General features: G+C 58.0%; 1 protein-coding gene across 1 annotated transcript in view; it reads right to left on the bottom strand.

Annotated features, from left to right (window-relative positions):
• The window catches only part of LOC121286751 (tetraspanin-3-like), a 61,540-nt gene extending 50,631 nt beyond the window's left edge, over window positions 1–10,909 (bottom strand). The window contains exons 1-2 of the mRNA XM_041203783.1: window positions 10,673–10,909; window positions 5,006–5,197 (exon numbers count right to left, since the gene is read on the bottom strand). Of these exons, the coding sequence (XP_041059717.1) occupies window positions 5,006–5,197; window positions 10,673–10,729 (249 nt within the window). The 5' untranslated portion in view covers window positions 10,730–10,909. The remainder of the gene's footprint in view (window positions 1–5,005; window positions 5,198–10,672) is intronic.
• Window positions 10,910–14,492: the final 3,583 nt, after the last annotated feature.

The raw sequence follows: 14,492 nt of genomic DNA, 5'->3' as shown, positions 1-14,492 counted from the left end.
CGGGCTGACGGAGACGTGCCTCCAGGTCGAGCACCTCCTTCTCCAACTCCTCGACCCTGGATTTGCGTCTCTTTGTCGACCCCTTCGCGTACTCTTGACAGAAAACTCGGACGTGAGTCTTGCCCACGTCCCACCATAGACTCAAGGAGGGGAAGCCTCCCCGCTTCCTTCTCCAGCTGGCCCAGAAGCGACGGAACGAGTCCAGGAACCGCTGGTCTTCCAACAACAGGTTATTAAAATGCCAGTACGCGGACCCCGTCCGAGCGCAGAACGAAGTGAGCTCCGCCCACACCAGACGGTGGTCCGTGCACGGAACCTGCTGTATAGAAGCAGCCGGAACGCAGGACACGTACGCCTTCGAAACGTAAAGGCGGTCGAGTCTTGACGCTCCGACTCCAGGTGACACAAAGGTGAACACGCTGGAGTCAGGATGGAGATTTCGCCAGACGTCCACTAAGTCGAAGGACCTGACCAGGTCCTGCAACTTACTCACAACTCGCGTGCAGTGCGGGGTACCGTGACGGTCCCGGACCCCGAGGGTGCAATTGAAATCCCCCCCGAGGACGATGCACTCGCCAGCGTCGATGGAGCCGAGATGAGTGGACACTTCTTCAAAGAAGCTCGCTTGCTGCTGCGTGCCCAGGGGAGCGTACACATTCACAAAGTGAAGCACCGCCCCCCCCAGACGCACAGTCAGGTGCAGCAACCGGCCTGGCACCGGCTCCTTGACCCCCAAGATCTCCGGCTGAAAATGCGGGGCCAACAAGATAGCCACCCCGCCAGAATTGGAGGCTAGGTGACTCATGTAGACCCCCCCCTCGCCACTCCAGGAGCCACGTGGCTTCGTCTCCCGGAACGGTATGGGTTTCTTGCAGGAAGCACAACGCATACTTCCCGTCCCTGAGGACCGAGAAGTTCTGGAACCTGCGCTGTGCGGCCCTGCTGCCGCGGATGTTGAGGCTGGCTATAGTCGTCTTCATTGTCAAAGGTACATCAAATCTTCACCTTAAGTCATTAAAAAGAAGAAGAGGACTTTTTAGTCCTTCCTCTCCTTCAGGAGCCCAGCGAGAAACGTTTGGACCCTCCGCCGTGCGTTCCTATCCAACTCAGGAGACTTGAGAGCCTCACGAGTGGACCAGAACACCAGCGGAAAAGAATGCCACCAGTCCAAGGCCAACTGAACCCTGTCTCGGCGACCGCGATGACTCGCCAAAAAGTCCCGGAGTTCCCTTGGGGGGATGAGGGGGGAGTCAGTGGAGGGCACCAGGGTATCCACCGCCTCGCTTGAGAGCGACTCAGCGTAATCTCCAGCGCTCACCACGGACACCCCGTCCTCCTCCAGGTCGTCGCCTCCAGCTTCCGACCCCTCCCCCGCATTGAGTACGGGGGCTGATTCGGAGCTGCCAGCTGGCCCCACCTGTACCTCGATCCCACCCCCAGGATCAAGGCCAGAGGGGTCCTCTCTGGTCTCCTCTAAAGGTTTTGGGTCAGAGGGCAGCGGCAGTTCTGATGCCCGCTCTCCTCCCGGCACCGGGTCGTCCGGGGAGCTCAGGACAAGCTCCTGACCCAAAACTAGGACGCCCGGTGCTAAGGTTTGGGAGGGAGCGGGAAGGCCTTCCTTTTCGCCGCCACCCAATGACCCGTTGACATTTTTTAAATTTTGAAAGTTACAGTCCCCCGATGAGCCAGAAGGTACCTCGGGGGTATCGAGGGTCTCTGAGTCGGGCACCACCTCAAGGTAGGTGCCTTCAGTGACCACCGAGGGGCCCTGTTCAGGGGACTGCAGCAGGTTGACAGGGGTAACAGTGGTGGGAGTCGGTGCAGGGGTTTTGAGTTCCCCCAGAGGACAGGGTGAGACTTTACTTGGCGGAGACGCCACCACCTCTTCATCGGGGGAAGGGACACACCCAACTTCTTCAGTTTGGGCATCACCCACCTCCTCCTCCGAAGCGTGACGTCTCTTCCGGGTCAGGCTGGGGGCTAGGGAGACCTCCATTTCCGAGGCCCCCTCCTCCTTGTCCAGCCCTCCCGGACACTCCACCCTCTGGGTTTTGGGTGTTAGATACCCCGGCTCGGGGTCCCGCGTCTTTTCCCCGCCGGCCCCGGGAGCACGCGCAGAAACGACGCCGGGCCCAGCACTCGGCGCCTTAGCACCCACGGGCCCGGGAGCACACGCGGACACGACGCCGGGGCCGGATGATGTCTTTTCCCCCGAGCCGGTGCTTGCAGGTGTTTGGGGGTTTTGGGGCGTTTCAGGGGCCGCCTCCAGGTTGCGGGTCTTCCTCCGCGCCTTCTTACGGCGCGGGGGCTCTCCCCCCGCCTCACCGGCAGCCGAGATGGCAGTGGCCGCCGGCGTTGCTTCCCCTTGCGGGGAGGGAGATGAAGTGGTGGCGGGGGGAGGAGGGGCGGTGCCAGCCGTGGCCGCTTGGGTGGGGCTCGTGGCCTTGGAGGCGGGGCAGTTCTTCCTCACGTGCCCCGCCTCCTTACAAGCATGGCACCGCACGCCCTCCACGGTCCAGAAGACCCGATAGGCGGTCCCCTCAAAATTGATAACGAAGGCCCCCTCCAGGCACTCATCCTGGGCCAAGCGGACAAATACCTGGCGCCGGAAGGAGTACACATGGCGGAGGGCCGAGTCTTTGAGGCCGAGCGGGATTGGTGCAACCCCCGACCTGACCTCCCCCAATTGATTAAGGTGGGGGAGGAGGAGCTCACTGGATAGAATAGGCGGGACGTTCGAAATAATAATTCTCTGGGCGGTGGCCTCAAGGGGGTCCACCGCCAGAAAAGTCCCGCCCACAGTGAGTCCTTTTTGCAGGGCGAGGTGCACCGCCCGCTCGGACCTCAAGAAGAATATGGCCTTCCCGTACATTTTAGAGGCCGCGACAATGGCTGAGGGGCTGACGACCCCAGCCATAGCCTTTACGCAGGCCTCTATTGTCATTTCAGGGTGAGCATAGCTCTTTACCCCAAGGGCCCTGGTCAGGAGGCGGAATGGTGACAGGGCAGCGGGAGCAGCTGGAGCCGCAGAAGCAACCACCCCCGCATAAGTTTTCTTTTTTTGAGGCCCTGCCACCGGTGACAAAACCGCCTCCACATTAGCCTTCGAGGGCCCGGCCACAGGCGATGGTGAATTGGCCTTAGGGCCAGAGCCACGCCCACCCCGGGAAGGATTGGCCATTTTGTTTTTTTTTCTTTTTATATTTTTTTTTTATATATATATAGGGAGGAAAGGGGGTGGGGGAGAGAGGTAGAAACAACCTCCCCTCTTTTAGGCAGGAGAGGAGAGGAGGGAGAGGAGTAAAAGACAGGGAGGCACAGGAGGGAAAGAGGTAAATGTCCAGGTGGGTGTCCTCGATGGTGGATTGACGGTGGGTGGGGGCCTGATGTTCTTCAGGCAGGGGGAGGCAATGTCTTCACCAGCTATTGTTGGCCTTACTGGGAAAAGGGCTGGGTTGGGGGGAGGGGTGGCAGAAAGATGGTTTCAGCACACACACACACACCCTCCCTCTCTTCCTTCCCCAACTCCTCTGGCAGTCTTCTTGCCTCCCCCTACAAAAACACAGTCCTTAATTGCCCCCACCTTAAACAAAAATACACAGTTCAGACACCCACCTAGGATGTTGTTTTTTAACTCAGTCCTGGCCTCCTGGCCTTCCTGTCCTGTATCAACAGCAGCAACTGTTCTCTTCTCTCCCTCTCTCTCCTTTGGCAGCACTGGAGGAGCAGCAGCAGAAGCAGCAGCAGCACACAGCAGAAGCAACAACCCCAAAGGCAGCAGCAGAAACAGTTGAAACACTGAGGAGCAGCAACACCAACACCACACACCTTCTCTCCTCAGTATCAGGAAACCAACTGAATCCACAATTACCTCCACGAGATCGTTAAGAAAATGAACTCTTGATACTCTTTTGAGTAAACCTGTTTCCATCTGTTTCAGATGAAGTTACATTGTTTCATAGTTTGCCATTGTGAGATTTGAACTCTTGATAGTTTTGCCATTGTGAGATTTGAACTCTTGATACTCTTTTGAGTAAATCCGTTTCCATCTGTTTCAGATGAAGTTACATTGTTTCATAGTTTGCCATTGTGAGATTTGAACCCTTGATACTCTTTCGAGTACAAACCTGTTTCCATCTGTTTCAGATGAAGTCACATTGTTCCATAGTTTGCCATTGTGAGATTTGAACTCTTGATCTTGGGGTTACAAACCCAGTACCATAACCACTTGGCTATTTAGGCCAAGCAAAGCATGGTCAACTGCTATCAGCTCTTTTGAGTACAAACCCATTTCCATCTGTTTCAGATGAAGTTACATTGTTTCATAGTTTGCCATTGTGAGAGTTGAACTCTTGATACTCTTTTGAGTAAACCTGTTTCCATCTGTTTCAGATGAAGTTACATTGTTTCATAGTTTGCCATTGTGAGATTTGAACTCTTGATCTTGGGGTTACAAGCCCAGTACCATAACCACTTGGCTACTTAGGCCAAGCCAAAATTACATTGTTTCATAGTTTGCCATTGTGAGATTTGAACTCTTGATACTCTTTTGAGTAAACCTGTTTCCATCTGTTTCAGATGAAGTTACATTGTTTCATAGTTTGCCATTGTGAGATTTGAACTCTTGATCGTGGGGTTACAAACCCAGTACCATAACCACTTGGCTATTTAGGCCAAGCATTTTTTTTTAACCACTTGGCTATTTAGGCCAAGCATTACAAGTAACTCTTTCGAGTATAAACACATTTCCATCTGTTTCAGATGAAGTTACATTGTTTCATAGTTTGCCATTGAGAGATTTGAACTCTTAATCTTGGGGTTACAAACCCAGTACCATAACCACTTGGCTATTTAGGCCAAGCAGTAACACTTTCAATATGAACAGTTCAGTAATTGCAACCAATAATATTGATCAGTATTATGCCTTGGTATACGAGTTCAGTAATAACCATCAGCTGTATCCCCTTCCCCCATTCTGGCTCACTGATTTCCAGCCTGTACTTACGGCTCCTTGTTGGCAGTGGCTCTGGCTGACTGCGGCACACAGTCCCACAATTCCGGTGAGTACTAGCAGTCCAGCAACCACAAAGCAGAGGCTGGCCGGCAGCAGCAGGTCATTGTTCCCTATGAAATGCCGGTAACTCCTGTAGATAAAGAGGAAGAAGAGCCCTCCGAGGCTGGGCACCATGGCACTGCCCTTAAAACAAATGACAAACTGACACATGAGGACAAAGACAATGCTCAGACAGCCCATTCCACTCCCAACTTTACCTTCATATCAGTGCGGCTGTCAGGTTGGAAACTGAAGCCCAGCATTGAGCCTCCATCGGCAGCTTAAGTAAAGCAGAGAAAAGGATTGGGATGAGGGTGGGTATGTGAGATTTGGATATTGCTGAGCTCCCCTATTCCCTAAAACCTCAATCTGCAATGAGATGATGGGAATCACAAAGTTGAGTTTCCAGGTGGCAAGAGCCAGCAGTCCAATGACAGGGAGGGAGATAGAGCCCACCAGGGGAAGAGGAGACATAGAGAGAGGAGACAGAGAGAGTGAGAGAGCCCAGGGAAAGATCATAGGAAACAGGAGCAGGAGTAGGCCATTTGGCCTCTTGAGCCTGCTCCGCATTCAACTACGGCATAGCTGATCTCATATCTCAACGCCACTTTCCTACACTATCCTCACATCCTTGATATCTTTAAGATCTAGAAATCTATCAATCTCAGTCTTTAACATACTCAGTGACTGGGCCTCCACAGCCCTCTGGGGTAGAGAATTGCAAAGATTCACCGCCCTTAAAGTGAAGAAAATCCTCATCTCAGTTCTAAATGACCTACCTCTTACTCTGAGACTGTGTCCCCTGTCGACTCCTGTAAGAATTTTCCATGAAATTGCCACTCATTCTTCTAAACTCTAGAGAGTACAGGCCCAATCTCCTCAATCTCTCCTCATAGGGCAATCCCCCCATCCCAGGAATCAGCCTGACAAACCTTTGTTGCGCTCCATCTATGACTAGTATATCCTTCCTTAGATAAGGAGACCAAAACTGTACACAATACTCCAGATGTGATCTTACCAAGGCTCTATACAATTACAGCAAGACATCTTTACTCTTGTACTCAAATCCTCTTGCAATGAAGACTAACATACCATTTCCCTTCCTAATTGCTTGCTGCATCTGCATGTTAGCTTTCAGTGTCTTATGAACAAGGACATCCAGGTCCCTTTGGACATCAACACTTCCCAACCCCTCACCATTTAGGAAAGACAATGCTTTTCTGTTTTTCCTCCCAAAGTGGATGACTTCACATTCTTCCACATTCTATTCCATCTGCCACATTCTTGCCCACTCACTCAGCCTATCTAACTCCCCTTGAAACCCCTTTGCATCCTCCTCACAGCTCACAATCCCACCACGTTTTGTGTCATCAGCAAACCTGAAAATTAGTCATTTGATAGCACAGAACTTGAGTTTTGCTGAAAAAAGACATTTTCTCAAAGCTTTCTGTCTTGCACTCATCAGGACAATCACAAGATTGCATAATGTTCAGCAGCAATCGCGGCTCCTCAGATACTGAAGCAGTTCATGTCCAAATGCAGCAAGGCCTGAACAATATCCAGACTTGGGCTGACAAGTGGCAAATAACATTTGCATCACACAACTGCCAGGCAATAACCATCTCCAACAAGAAAGAACCCAACCATTGCCCCTTGGTATTACTATCGCTGAATCGCCATCTATCAACATCCTGGGGGTTACCGTTGACCAGAAACTGAACTGGACTACCAATGACCGGCTACAAAAGCAGGTCAGAGGCGAGGAATCCTCTGGCAAGTAACTCACCTCCTGACTCCGCAAAGCCTGTCCACCATCTACAAGGCACAAGTCAAGAGTGTTTTGGAGTATTCTCCACTTGCCTGGACGAATGCAGCTCCAACAGCACTCAAGAAGCTTGACACTATCCAGGACAAAGCAGTTTGCTTGATTGGCACCCCTTCCACATTCGCTCCCTCCACCGCCGACGCAAAGTAACAGCAGTGTGTATCATCTACAAGCTGCATTGCAGGAATTCACCAAGGCTCCTAAGACAGCACTTTCCAAGCTGACAATCACTACCATCTAGAAGGACAAGGGCAGCAGACAAATGGGAACACCACAACCTGGAAGTTCCCCTCCAAGTCACTCACCATCCTGACTTGGAAATACTTCAATGTTGCTGGGTCAAAATCCTGGAACTCCCTAACAGCACTGTGGGATTACACCACAGGGACTGCAGAGGTTCAAGAAGGTAACTCATCACTATCTTCTCAAGTGCAATTAGGGATGGGCAATAAATACTGGCCTAGCCAGTGACACGCACATCCCAGGAAAGAATTAAAAAAAAAACAAATGTCAGGGGAAGCAACAGCTTTATACTGAATGAGAAGAGAGTGCTGATTCATTGACAAGTGGACTCTGATTGGTAGAGGTGTTGCCATGAAGAATGCACCAGTTAATGGTGACTGACAGTGAACTGCCAAGCATTGTTTGAAATTCAAACCACATAGTTTGACTCTGATTGGTCAAGGCATTGCCCTGAGGAATGAACCAATGAATGGCTATCACTTATTTCGCTGAAACAGGCACAATGTGTGAACATGTTCTTTCTGTCTGCAAAGAACAGGGCCCTGTGTAGTAATATGCGTAGCTTCCAGTGCATGCAAATGCACCACACTGCAAACCTGACTGATAATATTAAATTGATTGTCAGCGTAATTCTTAGCAATTGAGGATTATTTAGCAAATATTGTCCAATCGCAGAATCACATCTAATGTTGGACACTGTTTTGCAAGCATGGGCTTGCAACCCAACCCAACCAGCCAATGTTTGCAAAACTCAAAACACAGTGTCCAACATTAAATGTGATTCGGTGACTGGACAACATTTGCCAAATAATCCTCACTGTGCTAAGAACTACGCTGATAAGCAATTTAAGGTTGTCAGTCGGGCTAGCAGTGTGGCACATTTGCATATACTGGAGGTTATATATATTAATATACAGGGCTCTGTTCTCTACAGACAAAAAGAATATGTACACACATTGCGCCTGTTTCAGCTCAACAAAATAAGTGATAGCCATTCGCTGTTTCATTCTTCAGAGTCAAGCAACTTGGTTTAAATTTCAAACGTTGCTTGGCAGTTAACTGTCAGTTACTATTCACTGGTGCATTCTCCATGGCAACGCCTTTACCAATTACAGTCCACTTGCCAACCAATCAGCACTCTCTTCTCATACAGTTTAAAGCTGTTGCTCCCCTGACATTGGTATTCTTGTGATTGTCCTGATGAGTGCAAGACAAAAAGCTTCGACAAAACGTCGTTTTTCAGCAAAACTTGGAAATTTTATATTTGGTCCCCATCTACAAGATGCACTGCTCCTTAAACAGCACCTTCCAAACCCACAACCACTATCATCTAGAAAGACAAGTGCAGCAGATAGATGGGAACACCACCACTTGGAAGTTTCCCTCCAAATTACTCATCTTCCCGACTTAGAAATATATTGCCATTCCCTTCACTGTCCCTGGGTCAAAATCCTGGAACACCCTCCCTAACAACACTGTGGCTGTACCGACACCACATGGACTGCAGTGGTTCGAGAAAGCAGCTCACCACCATCTTCTCAAGGACAACTAGGGATGGGTAATAAATGCTGGCCTAGCCAGTGAAGTCCACATCCCTTAAATGAATTAAAAAAAGCCTTCTGAAAATCCAAATACACTACATCCACTGGTTAACTCCTATCTATTCTGCGAATTACATCCTCAAGAAACTCCAACAGGTTTGTTAAACATGATTTCCCTTTCATAAATCCATGTTAACTGTCCAATCCGACCATTATTTTCTAAGTGTCCACATCACATCCTTTATAACAGATTCTATTAGCAGATCTGCTGGACTCTGTTTTCTCTCTCCCTCCTTTCTTAAAAAGCAGTGTTACATCTGCTACCTTCCAATCCGCAGGAATAGATTGAATTTTGAAGGATGATCACCAATGCATCCACTATCGCTACAGCTACCTCCTTCAACATGGATGCTGAACACACCCCTTTACCCTACCCCACCTGCCCCTTGACCCAACCCGCCCCCTGAGCCTCCACCCCACCAGCCCCCTGCTCCCCACCAGCACCCCCAACTCCCAACCCCTCAGCCCCCTGAATCCCCCCAACCATCTCCCCCACTACCAACGCCCTGACCCCCCCACCAGCCTCCCGCCCCCCCACCACCCCCCTGACCCCGCCTCCCCCACGACAACCCCTCCCCACCATCCCCCCAGATCCCCCCAGCCTCCACCACCCCAGCCTCGCCCCCCCCCCCACACTCCCCAGCCTCGCCCCCCCCACCACACTCCCCAGCCGCGCCCCCCCCACCACACTCCCCAGCCGCGCCCCCCCACACCCGCAATCCCCAGCCTCGCCCCCCCACACCCGCAATCCCCAGCCTCGTCCCCCACAACCCCCCCCACCCCCAGCCTTGTCCCAAATCCCCAGCCTCGCACCCCCACAAACTCCCACCCCCAGACCCGCCGCCCCCCAATCCCCAGCCTGGCCCCCCCACACCCTCCTGCACCCCCAGCCTCGCCCCCCACACTCCCCATCCTCGCCACCAACACTCCCCAGCCTTGCCTCCCCCCCCCAATCCCCAGCCTTGCCCCCTCCCACAATCCCCAGCCTCGCCACCCCCCAATCCCCAGCCTTGCCCCCCCACACCCTCCTGCACCCCCAGCCTCGCCCCCCACACTCCCCATCCTCGCCACCCACACTCCCCAGCCTTGCCTCCCCCCACAATCCCCAGCCTTGCCCCCCCCACAATCCCCAGCCTTGCCCCCCCCACACCCTCCTGCACCCCCAGCCTCGCCCCCCACACTCCCCAGCCTCGCCACCCACAATCCCCAGCCTTGCCCCCCCCCACAATCCCCAGCCTTGCCCCCCCCCCACAATCCCCAGCCTTGCCCCCCCCCCCACAATCCCCAGCCTTGCCCCCCCCCCACAATCCCCAGCCTTGCCCCCCCCCCACAATCCCCAGCCTTGCCCCCCCCACAATCCCCAGCCTTGCCCCCCCCCACAATCCCCAGCCTTGCCCCCCCCCCACAATCCCCAGCCTTGCCCCCCCCCCACAATCCCCAGCCTTGCCCCCCCCCCCCACAATCCCCAGCCTCGCCCCCCCAACGCCTCCGCACCCCACCACAACCCTTGTACCCCACCCGCCGCAGTCCCCAAAATCCCCCGACACTCTCCCAAACCCCCCCACCTTCCCCAACCTGCCCCAAACACCACCCCCCAACCGCCTGACCCCACCACCGCAGCCCCGCCCCCACAATCCCCAGCCCCGCCCCCAATCCACAGGCTCGCCCCCCCACAAACCCCACCACCCCGCCCCCAATCCCCAGCCTAGCCCCCCCTCAACCAAAATCCCCCACCAACACCCTCAACACCCCCCCCACCCAGAACTGCCCCGAACACCTCCCCCCCTCCCCTCCGCGACCTTAAACATCACCTTCACCCCATTCCCTTATTGAGATTGGAGCTGTGTTTCAAGGTAAAAGACATCACACCCAGTGGGGGGGCGAGATAGTCTGGGGGTGAAAGGGATTTAATTAGCCCCACCCCCCACAATCCATCCATCCCGGCCTTACCGAGAGCAGCGGCCCCATCAGCAGCAGCAGCTTGGAAATCTGGGCCGAGCCGCACATGCTCGATCTCCGAGCCGGGACTGGGCCCGGATCCCGGAGCCGCTGGGATCGGAAGCCGAGTTCAAGCGGGAAACGGGGCGGCTGCAGCCGGGAGAGCCGCAGGGCCCGGATGAAGGAAGCGGTGCCGAGAGCGGATGAGATCCGAGGACGGGGGGCGGAGCGGGGAAAGGAGGAAATCGGGGGGCGGGGGGCGGGGGGGGGAGGGAGGAGGAGGAGATCGGGGTGGGGGGAGGAGGAGGAGATCGGGGGTGGGGGGGTGGGAGAAGAGGAGATCGGGGGGAGGGGGAGATCCGGGGGGAGGGGGTGAGGGGAGGGGAGGGGGAGATCCGGGGGGGGGGAGGGGGAGATCCGGGGGGGGGGGAGGGGGAGATCCGGGGGGGAGAGATCCGGGGGGGGGGGAGGGGGAGATCGGGGGGGGGGGGAGGGGGAGATCGGGGGGGGGGGAGGGGAGGGGAGATCGGGGGCGGTAGGAGGGGAGGGCGAGATCGGGGGAGGGGTGAGGGGAGGGGGAGATCCGGGGGGGGAGGGGGAGATCCGGGGGGGGAGGGGGAGATCCGGGGGGGGAGGGGGAGATCGGGGGGTGGGGGAGAGGGAGATCGGGGGGGTGGGAGGGGGAGATCGGGGGGGTGGGAGGGGGAGATCCGGGGGGAGGGGCGGGAAGGGGAGGAGAGGGGGAGATCCGAGGGGGGGAGGGGGAGATCCGAGGGGGGGAGGGGGAGATCCGGGGGGGGGGAGAGGGGGAAATCCGGGGGGGGGGGAGAGGGGGAAATCCGGGGGGGGGGGAGAGGGGGAAATCCGGGGGGGGGGGTGGGGAGAGAGGGGGAAATCCGGGGGGGGGGGTGGGAGAGAGGGGGAAATCCGGGGGGGGGGGGGGGGGGAGAGAGGGGGAAATCCGGGGGGGTGGGAGAGGGGAGGGGAGGGGGAAATCGGGGGGGGGGGTGGGAGAGAGAGATCGGGGGGGGGTGCGGGGGGAGAGGGGAGGGGAGGGGAGGGGGAGATCCGGGGGTGGGGGGGGAGGGGGAGAGCGGGAAGGGAGAAGGGGGAGGCGGGAAGAGGAGGAGTGGGGAGCAGGGAAGGGGAGGGGGGGAAGAGGAGGAGTGGGGAGCGGGGAAGGGGTGGGGAGAGCAGGGAAGGCGAGGGGAGAAGGGAGGGGGGGATAGGGAGGAGGGGGAGGAGAGGGGGAAGGGAGGAGAGGGAGGGGGAGGAGAGGGAGGGGAGGAGGGGGAGTGGGAAGAAGAGGGGGGACGGGATGGGGAGGAGGGGGAGGGGCTGGAGTGGAGAAGAGGAGGAGGGGGTGGAAGGTGAAGAGGAGGAGGGGTTGGAGGGGGAAGAGGAGGAAGGGGTGGAGGGGGGAAGAGGAGGAGGGGGAAGAGGAGGAGGGGCGAAGACAAGGAGGGGCCGAGAGGGGAGGAGTAGGGAGGGAAGAGGGAGAGGGGGAAGAGGAGGAGGGAAGACGAGGGGAAGGGGGATGGGGTGTGGGGAGAGGCAGGGTGGGAGGGTGGAGGAGGGCGAGGAGGTGGGAGGGGGAAGAGGAGGCGGGAAGAGGGGGAAGAGGAGGAGTGGGGAGCAGGGAAGAGGAGTGGGGAGCAGGGAAGGGGAGGGGGAGCAGGGAAAGGGAGAGGGAGCAGGGAAAGGGAGAGGGAGCAGGGAAAGGGAGAGGGAGCAGGGAAAGGGAGAGGGAGGAAGGGGAGGGCGGAACGAGAAGGGAGGAGGGGGAAGAGGGGAAGGGAGGGGGAAGTGGGAAGAGGAGGGGGGAAGAGGATGAGGAGGGATGGGGAAGCGGGGGAGGGCGGAAGAGGGAGGGGGAGGACAGAGGGGGAAGATGATCGAGTTCAGGTGTGGAGTGGAGAAGGGGCGTGGGGAGGAGTGGTGGAATTGGGGGGGAGGAGTGGTGGAATTGGGGAGGAGGAGGGGGAAGGGGAGGAGGAGGAGGGGGAAGGGGGGGAGGAGGAGGAGGGGGAAGGGGGGGAGGAGGAGGAGGGGGAAGGGGGGAGGAGGAGGAGGGGGAAGGGGAGGAGGAGGAGGGGGAAGGGGGGGGAGGAGGAGGAGGGGGAAGGGGAGGAGGAGGAGGGGGAAGGGGGAAGGGGAGGAGGAGGAGGGGGAAGGGGAGGAGGAGGAGGGGGAAGGGGAGAAGTGGAGGAGGGGGGGAAGGGGAAGGGGAGGAGGAGGAGGAGGGGGGAAGGGGAGGAGGAGGAGGAGGGGGAAGGGGAGGAGGAGGAGGAGGGGGAAGGGGAGGAGGAGGAGGAGGGGGAAGGGGAGGAGGAGGAGGAGGGGGAAGGGGCAGGAGGAGGAGGAGGGGGAAGGGGAGGAGGAGGAGGAGGGGGAAGGGGAGGAGGAGGAGGAGGGGGAAGGGGAGGAGGAGGAGGAGGGGAAGGGGAGGAGGAGGAGGAGGGGGAAGGGGAGAGGAGGAGGAGGGGGAAGGGGAGGAGGAGGAGGGGGAAGGGGAGGAGGAGGAAGGAGGAGGGGAGGGGGAAGGGGAGGAGGAGGAGGGGGAAGGGGAGGAGGAGGAGGGGGAAGGGGAGGAGGAGGAGGGGGAAGGGGAGGAGGAGGAGGAGGAGGGGAAGGGGAGGTGGAGGAAGGGCAAGAGGAGGAGGGGAGGAAGAAGAGGAGGACAGGAGGAAGTGGATGAGGAGTGTGGAGGAAGGGGAAGGGTAAGGGGAGAGGGAAGGAGGAGGGGGGAGGAGAAGTGAGGGGGAAGGGGGAAAGGGGAGTGGGGAAGGGGCAGCGTGAGAGGGGGAGCAGGGAAGGGGGAGTGGGGGAAGTGGAGAAGGGGAAGGGGGAGGGGAGAAGGGGAAGGGGGAGGGGGGAAGGGGGAGGGGGGAAGGGGGAGGGGGGAAGGGGGAGGGGGGAAGGGGGAGGGGGAAGGGGAGGCAGGGAGGGGGGAAGTGGAGGCGGGAAGGGGAGGGGGAAAGTGGAGGCGGGAAGGGGAGGGGGAAAGTGGAGGCGGGAAGGGGAGGGGGAAAGTGGAGGCGGGAAGGGGAGGGGGAAAGTGGAGGCGGGAAGGGGAGGGGGAAAGTGGAGGCGGGAAGGGGAGGGGGAAAGTGGAGGCGGGAAGGGGAGGGGGAAAGTGGAGGCGGGAAGGGGAGGGGGAAAGTGGAGGCGGGAAGGGGAGGGGGAAAGTGGAGGCGGGAAGGGGAGGGGGAAAGTGGAGGCGGGAAGGGGAGGGGGAAAGTGGAGGCGGGAAGGGGAGGGGAAGTGGAGGCGGGAAGGGGACGGGGAAGAGGAGGCGGGAGCAGGGGAGGGGAGGGAGGGGAGGGAGGGGAGGGAGGGGGGGGAGGGGAGGGAGGAGGGGGAGGAGGGGGAGGGAGGGGAGGGAGGGGAGGGAGGGAGGGAGGAGGGGGAGGGAGGGGAGGGAGGAGGGGGAGGGAGGGGAGAGGAGGAGGGGGAGGTAGGGGAGAGGAGGAGGGGGAGGTAGGGGAGAGGGGAAGGGAAGAGGGAAATTGGGGCAGGGGAGGAGGGAGGAGGGGAAGGGGGCAGGGGAGGAGGGAGGAGGGGGAAGGGGGCAAGGGAGGAGGGGGAAGGGGGGAGGGGGAAGGGGGCAGGGGAGGAGGGGGGAGGGGGAAGGGAGGAGGGGGAAGGGGGGAGGGGGGAGGGGGAGGGGGGGAGGGGGAAGGGAGGAGGGGGGAGGGAGAAGGGGAGACGGAGGGGGGAGGGAGAAGGGGAGACGGAGGGGGGAGGGAGAAGGGGAGAAGGAGGGGGGAGGGAGAAGGGGAGACGGAGGGGGGAGGGAGAAGGGGAGACGGAGGGGGGAGGGAGAAGGGGA

Source organism: Carcharodon carcharias, chromosome 14, assembly GCF_017639515.1.
Source record: "Carcharodon carcharias isolate sCarCar2 chromosome 14, sCarCar2.pri, whole genome shotgun sequence".
Taxonomy (NCBI): Eukaryota; Metazoa; Chordata; class Chondrichthyes; order Lamniformes; family Lamnidae; genus Carcharodon; species Carcharodon carcharias.
This window is presented reverse-complemented; position numbering and strand designations above follow the sequence as displayed.